Source organism: Numenius arquata, chromosome 17 (genome assembly GCF_964106895.1).
Source record: "Numenius arquata chromosome 17, bNumArq3.hap1.1, whole genome shotgun sequence".
Classification (NCBI taxonomy): Eukaryota; Metazoa; Chordata; class Aves; order Charadriiformes; family Scolopacidae; genus Numenius; species Numenius arquata.
The window spans coordinates 2,880,683-2,895,498 of NC_133592.1; the positions used below are offsets into that span (position 1 = coordinate 2,880,683).

General features: G+C 66.3%; 2 protein-coding genes across 2 annotated transcripts; one reads left to right on the forward strand and one right to left on the reverse strand.

Moving 5' to 3' along the window:
- Positions 1 to 1,701: 1,701 nt before the first annotated feature.
- FAAP100 (FA core complex associated protein 100) lies at positions 1,702 to 9,771 on the forward strand. The gene is made up of 9 exons (XM_074160309.1): positions 1,702 to 2,033; positions 2,977 to 3,095; positions 3,357 to 4,321; positions 5,460 to 5,610; positions 6,266 to 7,056; positions 7,471 to 7,607; positions 8,864 to 8,980; positions 9,442 to 9,528; positions 9,646 to 9,771. The coding sequence occupies exons 1-9, from the start codon at positions 1,869 to 1,871 to the stop codon at positions 9,769 to 9,771; spliced, it is 2,658 nt and encodes an 885-aa protein (XP_074016410.1). The 5' UTR covers positions 1,702 to 1,868.
- Positions 9,772 to 10,996: 1,225 nt separating this feature from the next.
- FSCN2 (fascin actin-bundling protein 2, retinal) lies at positions 10,997 to 14,292 on the reverse strand. Its single transcript, XM_074160257.1, has 5 exons — positions 13,470 to 14,292; positions 11,982 to 12,138; positions 11,762 to 11,883; positions 11,509 to 11,676; positions 10,997 to 11,416 (listed from the first exon to the last, which is right to left on the reverse strand). The coding sequence occupies exons 1-5, from the start codon at positions 14,290 to 14,292 to the stop codon at positions 11,211 to 11,213; spliced, it is 1,476 nt and encodes a 491-aa protein (XP_074016358.1). The 3' UTR covers positions 10,997 to 11,210.
- Positions 14,293 to 14,816: the final 524 nt, after the last annotated feature.

Here is a 14,816-nt window from a genome sequence, read left to right on the forward strand (position 1 = left end):
CCGCGGCCACTTGGCCTCGGGGTCCACATCCTGGGGCTGTCGGGGACGCGGAGCCCCATCCGGGAGCTGGCGGGGACCCTTCTCACCATGCTCTCCCCCCCCCGCTCCCCGGCAGCGCCATGTCACGGCTTCTCCCCGTCCTGCTCCTCGCGGCTCTGGGCTGTGTCGCCACGCTGAAGCGGCGGCCGGTGGCGCGGGATGATGGCACAGATGGTAAAACATATACCCCAACCCCTTCGGGACCCCCTGCTTCCTCGGGACACCCCCACCCCCCCCACACCGGGCAGGGGCTGCCGCCGCTGGGACACAGGCAGGGATGGAGCCTGAGGGTGGGCAGCAGCCCCCAGGGCGCGGGGGTAGAGGGGTTCTGGGGTGGGGGTCCTGCCTGCAGCTGGGGGTCCGGCCCAAGCGTACCCACGCCCCCCCCCCAGCTCTGCTCCCCGTAGCCCAGAGGCCACCGGCGAAGGGCTGCGCCAACCTGACGCTGGTCCTGGACAACTGGAAGTTCGCCATCACCTCCCAGATGAGGAACCTGCTGCTCTTCGACCACCAGACCGTGCTCCCCGACTACGGGAGGTGAGGAGGGGGGGGGTGGCGGGGGCCGGCTCTGCCCCCCGGGATGGGGGGTGTCGCGAACCGTCACCCCTCTCCTCTATTCCCTCCCCCCCTCCCTCCCCCGGCAGGATCCGGTCGCTGTCGGGGGCCCTGGACCATCTGTACCAGGACTTCAGCGCCCTGAAGGAGCAGCTGGGGCGGCTCTCGGCCCGCTTCGCCGAGGTGGAGGCCTCCGTGGACCAGCTCAACCGGGCCCGCGGCCCCAGCACCCCCCCGCGCCGCCGGGGGCTGCCCCAGCCCGCCCGGGGGACCCCCGACATGCCGGGGGGGGGCACACCACGACAGGCAGCGGCCTGAAGGGTCGTAGCCAGGCCCGAGGTGGGGGGACCTGTCCCAGTGGCCGGACACGGCCCGCACCCCCGGGGGTAGCGGAAGGGTGGGGGGCGGCTGTGGGGCAGCCCTCGGGGTGGGGGGGGGGTTGGGGGGGGCGGAACTTGGCCCCTGCTCGCCATTAATAAAGCCGCTGTCGCCAGCATCGCCCCGCTCGTCTCTGTGCCGCCGAGTGGAGGGGGGGGGGATTCACCCATCTCTTTCCCCCCCGACCCCCCCCCCCCGTCGGTACCGACCCCGGGGGGTGCCGCCCGCCCATCGCGGCTTTACGGCCTGTCGCAAACTCCCCGCCCCATTGCGGCGGCCGCCGCGCAGCCGTAAAGCGGAGCCGCCCGCGCCCCCCGCCCGGTACCCGCAGCCCCACCGGGAGGGGATGGGGAAGGGGGAGGGGAAGGGGCGAGGTGTGGGGTGGGATGGGATGGGATGGAGGGGCTGAGGGAAGGTTTTTTTGGGGGGGGTCGGGCTGATGGGGGCTAGGTCTGGGGGACGGGTCTGGGGGCTGCGGAGCTGTGGGTGGGGGGCCTGGGATGGGGAATGGGGGGGTTTGGGGGGCAGGGTTTTGAGAGGGAGGGAAGATGGGGTTGTGGGGCAGGGCCTAGGGGGGTCGTGGAGCTGGGTGAGGGGTGTGGGGGGCTGTGGGATTCAGTGGGGGGGGAAGCTGTGGGGCTGGGTCAGGGATGGAGGGGGCCGTGGGGCTCATTTGGGGAGGGTGTGGGGCTCTGTGGGACTGGGCCACCACGCGCTTGGAGCTGTCAGTGGCCCTGGGAGGGGCTGGACTCAGCCTGCACCCCAGGGTGTTGGCAGAGGGGCCCCTTTCCCTGGGTGCCAGAGCATAGGTGCCTCCCCCCCCCCCCCCCCCCCCCCCCCGCCAGCACTGACCCCCATCCCGCACCCCCAGGCTGGCACCGCTCCCTCCCGGCACCATGGCACACGTGGGGCACAGGGTGGACTACCTGGCCGGCTTCTGTTGCCCGGTGGGGGGGCTGGTGGCGGGCAAGCCCCGGGTGCTGTGCCACGAGAACGAGATCTACCTCTCCAACGGCAGCGAGTTCGTCTACGTCTACGACCAGGAGGGGAAGGTGCTGAAGGTGAGGGGCCTGGCAGGGTCGGGTGGGCTTCATCCCGGTGTCCCCCACTCTGGGAAGGTGCTCTGGGGCCCGGTGTCCTGGGTAAAGGTGGCAGGGACACCAGTTGTGTCCCCTGTTGCCCAATCTGGGGCCAGAATCCTTCCTGGGGTGCCCCCGTCGGGGTCCCCCATCCACAAATGAACTTCACGAGTGGTGCCAGACCCTGTTACCCAGCTCCAAGGCCCTTTTCTGGAGGTGCTGCCGTCTGGCCCCTCTCCTGAACTTGCAAGACAAACATTTAATTAAACTAAAAAGGGTTTTTTTTTTTCTCCTCCCGAGCGAAGTGACGTTTCTTTCATTTCTCACCTACAAAGGGTTTGGCTATTGTCTTTGCTGTGACTAACAGCGGTCGTCGTGTTGAGTTATACGCGGCTTCTTTTTTTAATTTGTTCTTATTATCATTTCTAAGAAAGCCGTCGCTGTAATATCAAGATTTGCCTCCTACACTGTGCTCCTTCTCGGGAAAAGTAGAGCATGTACTGGCTTTCTGAGCGCTATTTTCCTTCCCCTCGGGGAGCAGGAGCGACGGGCTGCCTCGTTACCGGCTGCCTCGTTACCTGCAGCCCCTCGCCCGACCCCCTGGGTGGCCGCCCCTCGCCCAGGGAAGTCCTGCTGGGTCTGTGAGCTGCGCTGCTGCCCAGGGATGGATTTATCCCTCAAAATTGCTTGTAATCTGCATTTGGAGAAAATAACTGCTTTAATTCGCAGTCGTGTTGGGATTGCCGGGGAGGGAGCGTTGCCGAGCGAGTGGTTTCTTTCTTTACCCTGCGTGGGTGAGCAGGGCTCTGCCTGGCCTGGCGGCGTGGGCACCGTGGCTCCCTCAGCCCTGTGGCAAACAGCCCCGTCCCCACCACGTGCCCGGGTGCCATAGGAAGGTGACGTTTCTTTCTACTTTTCCACCCAGGCCGTGTACCGGTGCCCCGACCAGGTGTGGCACGTGGAGCTGCTGCCCCAGCCCCGGCAGCTCTACATCCTCTGTGCCCACAGCGGCATTTACTGCGTCTCCCTGGACCAGCAGAGCAGGTGAGCCGGCTGTCACCCCCCGGGGATGCGAGCCAGCCCTGTGCCATTAGCCCTGGAGTCCCAGGGACGCTTCTCGGGGCTGGGATGGGAAGCATTATGTGGTTTGAAGCCCTGGCTCTCTCCGGGTCGCTGCTCTTGCAGCAGATGCTAAAAGCTGTGCTGCGGGGAGCTTGTTTCCAAGGGCCAGGGTAAGAGGCGGCCAAGGGAAGCGCTGGCTTCACCCCATGACTTGGCTGAGAGCTCTTCCCTCTTTGCTCGAAGGTTAATGGAGCAGACGGATGGCGACGGCCAAGAAAGCAATTGCCCTTCCGGCGTCTTCCCCGTGGACTCGGACGCCTGCATCTTCCCAGACGCCAGCCTGTGCATGTTCACGCTGCTCAGCAACTTCGTCATCACCTTGTCCCAGGCTCACAGCAAATGGTGGATGAAACTGTACGAGCTTCCTCGCCCCGAGCAGGAGAGTCCCCCGTACCGGCAGGTCAGCGAGGTGGGCTTCTGCCCCGGCCCCCCACCCGGGGATGAAGGGGACGGCCCCCCCTCCCGCTTCCTGCCCGTCCTGTGCTGCGCCTCCTCCCCAGGCACCGTGGGGTCCGGGGAGGGGCTGTGGTGCTCGGGGGGCTTCGTGCTGGAAGAGCCTCTCTTCAGCCTGCTCTTCGGCATCGATGCTGCCATGCTGGAGTCTCCTATGATCCTCTGTGGCTTCCCGGATGGACAGCTCTGCTCCGTCCCGCTGAAGGCCCTCAGCTCTTCGCCGCCTGTTGACGGCTGCCATGACGTTTCAAACCCAGACCCCCCGGTGAAGATCCTCCATCATTTGGAAGAACCCATCGTCTTCATCGGGGCCTTGAGAACGGAGCGGAGGGCGGTGGAGGATGCCGAGGACGAGCAGCTCTTTGGAGACGCTGGCTGTGACTGCGTAGTGGCCGTGGGCCACTATGGGAAGATGGTGGCCGTCAAGGCGGATCAGAGGGAGGAGGCGACAGTGCCAGAGCTCAGGGAGTACTACTTGCGTGGGCCCATTCTCTGCGCCGCCTGCGGCAGCGGCAGCCGCATGTATTACAGCACGCACTCGGACATCTCCGCCGTCGACCTGGACTGGGTCGGTGATTCCTCCGACCCCGAGGACGCGGAGAGCTGCACCGGCGTCCTGCCTCCCGTCCTGTCTCCGGCCAGTTTAAGTATCTGTAGCGTTGTGGCTCTTTCCTTGTCTTCTCGGGCGTCAGAAGGTACTGCCGGCAGCGGGGCGTTGCGCTGGGTCTTGGGGTGGAGCGGGGCAGGATAGTCACCTATTCCGGCCCGTGCATCTCCAACCCCTCCTTACGGTCCAGATTGGGCTCCGTCCTCCTCCGTTCTTGTTGACTCCCCTCGTTTTTGTAAGTCGTTTCTGTGGAGCATGCCAACTCGGGCTGAACGCGAGGCGTGCTGGCAGCTCCGGCTCTTCCCCACCCGCTCGCACTTTCTCTCCGCTCGGCCTCACAGGAGGTGGCCGTTCTGTGCAGGTTCCCCCTTGGATGCTCACGGCAGCTCTGCCTGTCCCCCTGGGGCTCCCCGCACGTAGGGCAGCTTGTGGGGAGCCCCTAGCGAGCTGGGATGAGGCTCACTCTGAAAAAGGGGTTCAGGCACGCCGCTGTCTGGATCGGGGGGCTCCTGTGCAGCTGCTTGGAGGCTGCACGCCCTGCAGTCTCCAGCCCCACAGCTTTGGGTGCTAAACCCCCCGCAAAGGGAGGGCAGCGTGTGAAGGAAGGGAGCAGAGAGCCTAAATGGGGGGGAAAGCGACCCACAGCCGTAGCTGAGCCCCTTGCGTGGGGCAGCACGAGGAGCAAAGGTGGGGAGGAGAGGCTCCTGGGGCACCCAGGCGAGAGGAGGGCAGGCAGCCCTGCCCGTGCCTGGCCCCGCTCGCTGCCCGCAGAGCTGCATGCGTCTCACTGCTGGGCATCCTGCATGGCAGCACTGGCTCCCCGGGCACTGCGGCCCCCCCTCGACGCCTCCCCCAGCTGCTGCTGGCCTTGGCTTGGGGGCGGCCAGCTCTGGGAAGCATGGCTGGGGCGGCGGGGCTGTGGGCGAGCAGGAGCCACAGGGACAGGACAGGCAGGAGGGGGGGGGACATTTCCCTTCTGTGGGGTGGCTCCTTCTTGGGGAGGTGTGTGCGAGGTGGGGGCGCTGTTGTGGTCCGTGTCCTGTCTCCATCGTACCCCTCTGCAGACAGAGGTGATACCTCCAGCTGTCTTGGGGCAGGCAGTGCCATCCGATGCTCCCTCGTCCCCCTGCATCCACCCCCTCAGCCATCAGGGAAGCTCCGGCCACCTTCCCAGCCCCCCTTACACCGCCCTCTGTTGCCTGACGTGCCCCCGTCTCTGCCCACAGGTGAATCAGAGCTGCTGGCCTTGTCTGCCAAGGGCCGCCTCATGACGTGTGACTTGTGCAGCCCCGAGGACAGTGACGTGGAGCTGACGCCCGCCGAGGCTGGCCGGAGGATTAAGGAGCTGCTGTCAGGGATAGGAAACACCTCGGAGAGGTAAAGGTCGGGGCTGCTCCACTCCACGTGCTCTTACTCTGCGGGCTGCCCGGTTTACAGGCACCAAGCTGGGGTTTTGTGCATCGGCCGTGGGGTCTGTGTCAGTAACTGCCCCAATATTTACCTTTCCGGAGTGCAGGAGCCGGGGAAGCCCCCTCCCGACCTCAACAGGATAAAAATAGTGTTTCACACCCGGCTCCAGCGGGTGTTTGCAGCCTCGGCGGCAGAAGGTGGCAGAGGCAGGGTGCCAGGCGCTCCCAGACGCCCCGCCACGCTTGCCAAATCGGCGGTAACAGGCAGGGCGAGCGCGTGCCTCCGGCCTCCGTGACCATCTGCGTGCGGGGAGGGTGACACGGCCAAGTCCCCCTACCCTTTCCAGGGGGATTCCCAGGGTCTGGCTGGCTGGAGCTGCTCCTCAGCTGATGGGGGCTCATGGGCAAAGCGATCCTGCAGGCAGCGGGGATCCATGGAGAGGGAACCAGGGAGTTCCTGGGGTGACTCCGGGTGCTGGGCTCATGCCAGGGGCTTCTTGGCTCGTCTGCTGCAGCGCCCTTTATGCAGCAGCCTTTGGCACTGGCCTCTGCTCCTATCACTGACCCAGCGTCCTGGCTGCCGTCCCTCCTGCTATTTCAGCTCTGACACTTTGTCCTTGCAGAGTTTCCTTCCTGAAGAAGGCGGTGGATCAGAAGAACCGAGCCCTGGCCAGCCTGAACCAGGTGATGAACGTGAGCGCGGCTCTACTCTCCGGCCAAGAAGGCCAGAAGCCCATTGCTTGCACTGTCACTGCCAACTGGAGCTGCCTTCTGCTCCAAGATACCGTCACCATCTCCTGTCTGCTGGAAAACTGCAGCGAGTACAGCCTGGAGGAGGGCTGGACCCTCTGCGTTCAGCTCCTGGCCAGCCCCTGTGCCTTAGAGGAGGAGTCTGTGGATTCGGCCACCACCTTCACCTTCCCCATCGACCAGCTCCTCCCTGGGAACAAGAGGGAGCTGACGCTACCTCTCGGCTCCGCTGCAGACACCAAGCTGGACCTGCCTCTGACCATCTCCTGTGCCCTCTACTACAGTTTACGGGATATTTTGGGCAGCGGCTCTGACTCCTCTGAGGCCCTGGATGACCTTCTGCCGGACGATTCGCCCATCCTCTCCCCAGACAGAGAGGGGATCTGCCTGCCCCTCAGCGAATGCACCATTGACATGCTCCAGTGCCTCCGTTTTGAGAGCAGCCCTCCGGGGCCGGATGCCTCCCCGCCGGCAGCTGCCCCCCCTGCCCCCCCAGACCCTGTGGAGACCTTCCTCAAAGTGTCCCGGGAGCAGACTGAGCCTGAGGGGGTGAAAGCGGATGAACTGCCACACGCCCCAGGAGAGGAAAACCTGCCACCCTCGGCAGCATCCATCAGGGTGTCCTCAGAGCTGCTGAAAAACGCACTGAAAACCTCCGGCTCAGGTGGGTCCCTGGAGAGGAGCATCCCGGGAGCTCTGTGGGGAGAGGTGGTGGCATCCCAGCTTGTGGCCACCCTGGGAGAGGCCAGGGTGGCACTGTCACAGCCCGTGCATGCAGGCTGGGGTGGTCACTAGCCCCTTCCTTGGGCGAGGAGGGCTGCGTCACCCTCCATAGTTGCCACCCCAGCACATGTCTGCTCACGGGCTGGCACGTGGACGCGATGGCAGTTGCGTGACCAAGCTCAGCTTGTCCCAGCGGGGAGGGGAATGGCCCCAGTATCAGCCCTGGTTTCACAGGGGCTGCACTGGGCACGCACTGCTCCCTCCCGCATCGCCCTGGCCTGAGAAGGGCTGCCGAGCCGCCGGGAGGGCAATTCAACGGCGTAACAAGCTCTTATTTCTCTCCTTTTGTCCCCAGATGTCCCACTGAGCTGTGCCACGCTGCGCTGGCTGCTGGCTGAGAACGCCGGGGCCGCGGTGCTGAGCAGCGGGGAGGTGGCCTCGGTGCGCGGCACGGCACCGGATGGAGGCGAGGTGCAGCTGCTTGTCCGAGAGGCAAGGAATGGGTTAGCCCTGCAGAGAAACACCCCTCCCCTGCACCCCCATCCCATGGAGCCTGCTCCATCCCGCAGCCCCTCGCCCCAGCCAGTGAGCTGGGTGACGTACGGCCCTCGCCGTGCTGGCATCCCCAGGGTCGGGGATGCCTGGGTGCTGCGTGGGGCCTGCTGGCTACTATGCTGTGGGGCTGGGGCTTTTGTGCTGGGCTACCGGCCCCCCTTTTCCCAACCGTGGCCTTCCCAAAGGCTGTGGCAACTTCCCTCCCTCTCCGGGCGGGTGTGTGTCCCCCAGATGATCCCGTTTCCCTGCCAGGCAGGGCAGTGGGCTACTGCTGTGTCCCTGCACGGCAAACCAGCCTCGTGAGGGCAAAGGCAGGTGCCCTCTCCCCTCCCAGCATGCCTGCGCTGATCCGCAGGATCCTTGAGGGTACCTTTTTGCTGCTGCTTTTCCCCTGGAGCAGTTGTGGCTCCTGCTCCTGGCCGTCTCTTGCCCAGCCCCGCTGAGATGCAATAACCTCAGAGACTCGCAGTGCCCTGACCTGTGGGAAGAAATGGGTTTTCCCTACTGGTTTGGCTGGTCGTGCTTTGCTGGCTCTGCAAAGCGAGGGGAAAACGCAGCTGGATTCGGGGTATAAATCTGATCTGCTGCAGCTCGTCTCCCCACCTTTAATGCGAAAATCCCCCCTCTGAGAGCAAAGGAAAAATAGGAATTGGTGCCCAGCTCTGCCGCCGCGGCTGGTTGACCCCATGCCGAGGGGGCCAGCTGCCTGCGTGCTGGCAGTGACCTGGCTCGGGTTGACTCACGCTTGAGAGCACTAATATCGCCAATGAGATTAGTGACAGCGTTAATTCTGCTTGGGCTTAAGCCCGAGGATTAAATCCGCTGGCATGGCAGCCCCGCGTCTCGTCAGGGAACGGGCATCCACTCTTCCCGCTGTGGTACCCCTGGGACGGGGTTGGAGGAGCTGGTGAGGGCTCTTCTGCAACCTGATGGCCACCAGAGCTGGGATGGGGGCAAACGCCCCTCGAAGGGGTTGGGCAAGGGGTCTGATGGACCCAGCTGGGCTGGCGCCATCCAGGCTGCGTTTACCTGGACCAGGCTGGAGAGCAGATGGGTTGGGGGGTGCAGGGAGTAGAGATGGGGAAGGAGAACCCCCTGGGGAGCCCGGTGCTCATGAGGAGAGGTCTTGGGGCCACCCTCACCCCTGCCCTGCCCGGCGATGATTGCAGTGAGGATTGTGCTGGCTGTCACAGGTGGCCATGAACGACCTCAGCCCAGCAGGTCCCATCCAGGCCGTGGAGATCCTGATGGAGAGCCCATCCCTGGCCCACATGTGCAGGATGCACCACGCCGTCATCCGGCGCATCCAGGTATGCAGGGCTGTGCCACTGGCCCCAGCAGATGTGGCCCTGGGGGACAGGGGGACCCTAAGCAAGCCCAAAGCCTGGGGGGGGGAGCAGCCGGGTCTTCCAGGAGGGTTTTCCTGGCACCACGGTATAGCAAACCAGCCTGGCACAGGGGATCATGGCAGACCCCACTCCTTTCTCGAGCCCTGGCCTCAGCTCTGGGAGTTTGGGCCATGGAGCCCTGGGAGGTCCCTGCCGTCACCCCGGGAACCAACCCCAGTCAGTTTGGCAGCTAAACAGAGTGGGGTCCCCACGGCACGGGGGGGGCTGGTACCCTTCCTGGAGGTGCTTTGGCACCAGCAAGTGCAGTGCCAGGCCTGGGGAGAGCAGGGCAGCGCAGCTGGCACTGGAGAACCTGCCTCCTGCCTGGTGCCGTGGTTGGGGCTCCGCAGGGCCCTCCCTAGCAGAGCTCTTGGTCCCCACAGACGCTGGTGCTGGAGCAGGCAGCGCAGGGCTCAGGACCCCCCGACCTCCGCATGCAGTACCTGCGCCAGATCCAGGCCAACCACGAGGTGAGCCACGCACCCGCCGTGCCCTGGTCCCCTCCCCATGGGGGTGCACGCTGTTGGGACCCCCCACACACACCTTCAGCCGATGTGCATCTCTCAACCTCCATCTCCCTTGCACAGATGCTGCTGAAGGAGGCGCAGACCCTGCGGGACCAGCCGCCCCCCGGCGAGGAGGGAGCTGCGACGGCGGAGAAGCTCCTGCACATCTACAGGCAGCTGCGTAACCCCAGCCTTGTTCTCCTGTGAGCAGGGGGGGGGCAGCCAGCGAGCCCCGGGGGTCCCGAGCCCCGCCGGCCGGGGTGGGTGCCCACCGGGCTAGTGGCGGGGAGAGACCCTTGCCCGGAGGAGGAGCGTGGCCAGGCGGGAGGGGTGGCGGCAAGGGTAGGGTGGCCGCGACGGTGGTCCGGGTTGGGGGGGGGATGTGTGTGTGTGCGTGTTTCGTGGTCGTGTTGTCAGCAGCACCGGAGGGGTCGGGGGGAGGGGGGGCTCCCGTAGCATCTCCCCAAGAGTTGGGGGCTTCTGGGCTGGCCTGGCCCCCCTCCCCCCCCCTTTCTAAGCCCGGCCACGCCAACGGGCAGCCCCCCCGGGGCCGTGCTGTCTTGTGGATCGTTGGTAGCCGTGGTAGTTTAGCGCTCGCCCGGCGCGGTGCCGGCTGTGGGCTGTGCCCCCCCACCCCCCCCCATGCCGCCTTGCCTTTCAGGATCAGGACAAACAGGGTGCTGTGCCCGGGGGAGCCCCGTTTTCTGCTGGGCAGGGGAGGGGGGTTTTTCGACTCCCCCCTTTGTTTCTATAAATGATCTCGTATTTCTGTGGTGGTGCGGCGTGTTTTGGCCCAGTCCTTCCCCGCACCGCCCCGCTGTCTGTAAATCTGTCGTCTGCCATGAAAACCATCGTGCCGCTCAGCCAGTGCCCGTCTCTTTTCCTTTCCATCTCCTGCCCAGGGCCCTGCCAGCTCCCTGGGGGGCTACCAGCGCCACCCCCGCCCCTGGTCCTACCGCATTCGGGTGCAGCCCTAGGGCCGTTCTCTGCACTGGGTGTTGGAAGCAGCGTGTTTTCCTCGCCCCACATCACCACCTGGGGGGCCCTGGCACCCCCTGTCTCCTCTTGTGCCTCTTGGCACTGCTTAGGGACACACATACACACCCCCCCCGACCCTTCCCCACAGCACTCTGCCAGGCTCCAGCCCCCCCGCCCTGCTCCCCCAGCCTGGCAGAGGGTCCATGGGCATCCCAGCCCCTCGGGGTCCTGCCCGCTGCAGGTTTGCTTTGCCAAGCCCCCATCTCCAGCTGCCTGAGTTCCCCCCCCAGCCCCTAAGACCACCAGCCTGGGGGGGATCCCAGCGTCCCAGAGCGGTGGCAGGGCCGGGATGCCCAGGCAGGATCAGCCCTTTCCTGGGGTGGGGGGGCTCCCGTGGGACAGCAACCACAGGGGGAGGCATTGGGAGGGGGGACGGGGCTGGATCCTAGATGCTGCAGGAGGGGAGGGAGGACGAGGCGCTGCCCCCCTGGGATCCAGACTGACTTTAATGCCATGAGTCGGGGGGGGGGCGGGTCAGGGACACAGCTGCCATGGAAGGTGCCACCGCCGGCTCCACCGCCATCCTTTGCCTGGGGACGAAGCGGTGTCCCTGGGTGGGCTGGGGGCTGCCGGGGGCAGGGCGGGGGGTGCCGGTGCCAGGCGGGTGGTCAGTACTCCCAGAGCGTGGCCCGCAGCACGGACTCGCTGTCGGCGCGCAGGGTGCCGGCCGGGTCCCCGCGCAGGTACCGGCCGTTCTTGGCTTTGATGGCCACGCGTCCCCGCTCCCGGAACTCGAAGAAGAAATCCTCGGAGAGGTCCCCGTCGCTGCACACCGACCCGCTGCTCGCCACGTACCAGAACTTGCCCCCTTGGCCTGCGGAGAATCCCCGGGGGCCATAAGCGGGGTCCAGCTTGACCACCGGTAGCCCCCGCCCTGCACCGGTAGCCCCCCAGCTCGCCACCTACCTCGGATCTGGTAGGCGCCGTCGCTGAAGCTGATGTGGAAGACATCGTAGACGGAGCGGTTGGAGTCGAGCAGGTTGGAGCCGCGGTGATAGCAGACGAAGCCGTGCTCCCCCCGCAGCACCAGCATCGGGCGGTTGATCAGCTTCAGGGTGAACTCCTCGTCCTCCCCTGCGCAGGAGCCCGGCCCTCAGCACCCCCAGGGTCGGGGGGGGGGACTAACGCTGGGACCCCCCCACCCGCCCCCAGCACTTACCCACGGCGTCGCTGACGGCCGCCAGTTGCCCGTTCTTCTTGGTGCAGACGTACCGGCCATTGCTGGCCCGCAGGGCCACCCGCCGCCCGCGCCACTCGATGTCAAACATGGTGTTGGCAGCGCTGGCGGCGGAGGGAGAATGTCAGCCGGGGCAGCCCGTGCCCCCCAGACCCCTTTCACCCTCCCCCCAGTCCCACACCACGGCATGGCCCCCACTCACACTTCGGTGGCCACGGCCTGGATGCCCCCATGTGCCACGAGGGTCCAGTAGCTGCCGGCGTTGGTGTGGAGGCTGCACTTGTTGGTGTCGCGGTCGATCTGGAGCTGGAAGGTCTCGTGGTTCAGCTCCTCGTCCTGGTTCGCCGAGACATTGACACCTGCGGGGGGGTGGGGGGGAAAGCAGCTGTGGGCACCGGCCCCCACACCGGCCACGTGCCCCCCCTCCAAGAGCCGCGGCTGCGCTCGTCCTCCCCGGCCCCTCCCGGCAGCGGAAAAATCCTTCTGCGAACAATCGCGCTAATTGGGCTGGTTAATCTGATTGCTGCCGCGTCCATCTGGTTAGCGCCACGGGGCACAAACCCCCTATTTATAGCCTTGCCCCCCACCCTCACCCGGCCCTAAGCCTCTTGGCACAGGGGCAGGCGTGTTCCCGGTGCCCGCGGGGACGGCAGGGCATTCAAGGGCACGGCCACCGCTGCCCGGGCTACGGGGGACCCTCAGGGACCACCCCCCCCCCCCACGGGCTTTGGGGGGCTGTGGTGCCATCCCTGCTGCGGGCACGGCTCTGCCCAGCCCTGGGCTGCCTCCTCAGCCTGCGCCGGGGAGGGTGCGCACACACGGAGCTGAGTGTGCAAACGCACACACACACACACGGCTGTGCAGAGCCTGGCACACGCACGGCACCGCAGAGTCACGCGTGTGCCCACGGTACCGGGCACAGCCCTACACGTGTGTGCACGCGGAGCCGTGCACATACAAGCACCCACATGGGCTGCACGGAGCTGTGCACACGCGTGTGCACGCACAGCATCATCCATGTGCAAACATGTATGGGCTGCACACACAAATGTGTGTACCTGGAGGTACTGCAGGGAGCCCTGCACACACGTACACACCCCTGCGAACACCCACAGAGCCTTGCACACCCCACACACACCCCTGCACGCACCCACAGAGCCCTGCACACCCATACACACACCCCTGTGCACACCCACAGAGCCCTGTGCACCCATACACGCACCCCTGTGCACACCCACAGAGCCCTGTGCACACGTATGCAACCCTACACACCCCTGTGCACACCCACAGAACCCTGCACACCCATACACACCCCTGTGCGCACCCACAGAGCCCTGCACACACACCCACAGACACACACACCCACGCTCCTACACACACCCACGCATCCCCATGCATATGCACCCCCCACCCCCCTATGCACACCCACAGAGCGATGCACAGACACATAACACCCCTGAACACCCCCGTGGAGCCCTACACACACCCCTGTGCACACCCACAGACCCCCTGCACACACACACACCCCCCCTTACACACCCCCGTGGAGCCCTGCACAGCCCCCCTAACTCTCCCACCCTGGTCCCCCTCCCCACCACCTCCCCCCCTGCTGTTATGGTAGGGTCTTCCCCTGCAGCGGGGGTCCCAGGGGTGCTCCCCGGTGCTCCAGGGGTGGGCAGGGAGCCCTTACCCTGCCGGATGGAGACGTATCTGCCGTTGGCCGCCGTGAAGACCACCTGGGGGTGACTCTCCTCCAGGTCGAAGAGTTCGTCTTTGCCGGGCTTGGAGCTCCGGCCGGACTTGAGGGTGCCGGTGGGCCCGGTGGGCGCCAGGTATTTGCCGTCGCAGTCCTTGAAAGCCAACTTGCCGGCTTTGAACTCCAGGGTGTAGCCGGTACGGTCGCCGGGCTCGGGCACCAGGGTGCCATCGCAGCGCAGGTAGCGCTCGTCGGCCGTGCGCAGGCTGTACTTCTTGTCCTGGAAGCAGAGGGTGATGAGGGCGTCCACCCCCCAGGGTAGGTTGCTGTCGGTGGCGATTTCGTCCTCCTGGGGGCTGAGGTGGGCGTAACGGCGGCGGCTGACGCTCAGCAGGTTGGCCTGGGGGTGCATGGCCAAGTGCACGGTCCAGAGCTCGCCCTCCGTCACGCTGGGGGCGAAGCAGGAGAGACGATCCTCCCGCCCCCCAAAGAAACGCCGGTGGGGGGCCGACTGCAGCGCCCAGCGCCCGTCCGACTGGGTGATGATGCTGAAGCCTTCATCCCGGCCGGGCTGCTCCGCCTCGCAACGCACCTTCCCGTCTTTGTCGGCACCCAGGTACCGGCCCAGGTGGCTCTTGAGGAAGACGACGGAGCTGTCGGCTTCATCCTGCTCCAGCGTCCAGATCTGCTTGCGCTTCAGGCTGGGGGCCGAGGCGTTCACCTTGTAGCCGAAGCTCTCGGCCGTCAGGTACCGGCTCTCGCAGTTGATCAACCCGAACTGGATCTTCAGGACCTGGTGGATCCCATTCGTTGGCATCTTCCGCCGGCGCGGGGCGGTCCCCGGGGGGGCGGCGGGGGCTCCCCGGCCCTACCGAGCCCGGGCGCCGCGGCGGGGACGTCTGCGCTGGCCCGGTGCTGCTGCCGCACTGGCCCCGCGGGGCGGTTGTGGCACGGCTGGGCACGGCACGGCACAGCGGGGGGGGGGGCACCGGGGTGGGCCACGGCCCGTTTAATTAGCCACAGGTAGGATTACCGAGTCCGGACAGATTGTGGCGGGCACCGGGGCGGCTGTAACCCGTAGCGGGGTGTTCGCCGAGACCCCGGGTGAGGGGGCACCGCAGCAGCCCCCCGGGTGGCTCCTCGGCTGCGTGGCCACGGCACCGTCCCTCGCCGCGTCCCCGGCTCTCGCCCGTCGAGCTGCGGGTGGAAAACTTGGGTGGGAACCCGATCCGGGCGCGGGGCCGGCGTATCCGTTCCCCGCGGGCTAAGGTTACCGGCCCCTCTGATTCAGCAGCAGGTCACCTCCAGCCGTGCCGCCTCCCGGCCAGCCCCTAAGCGCCT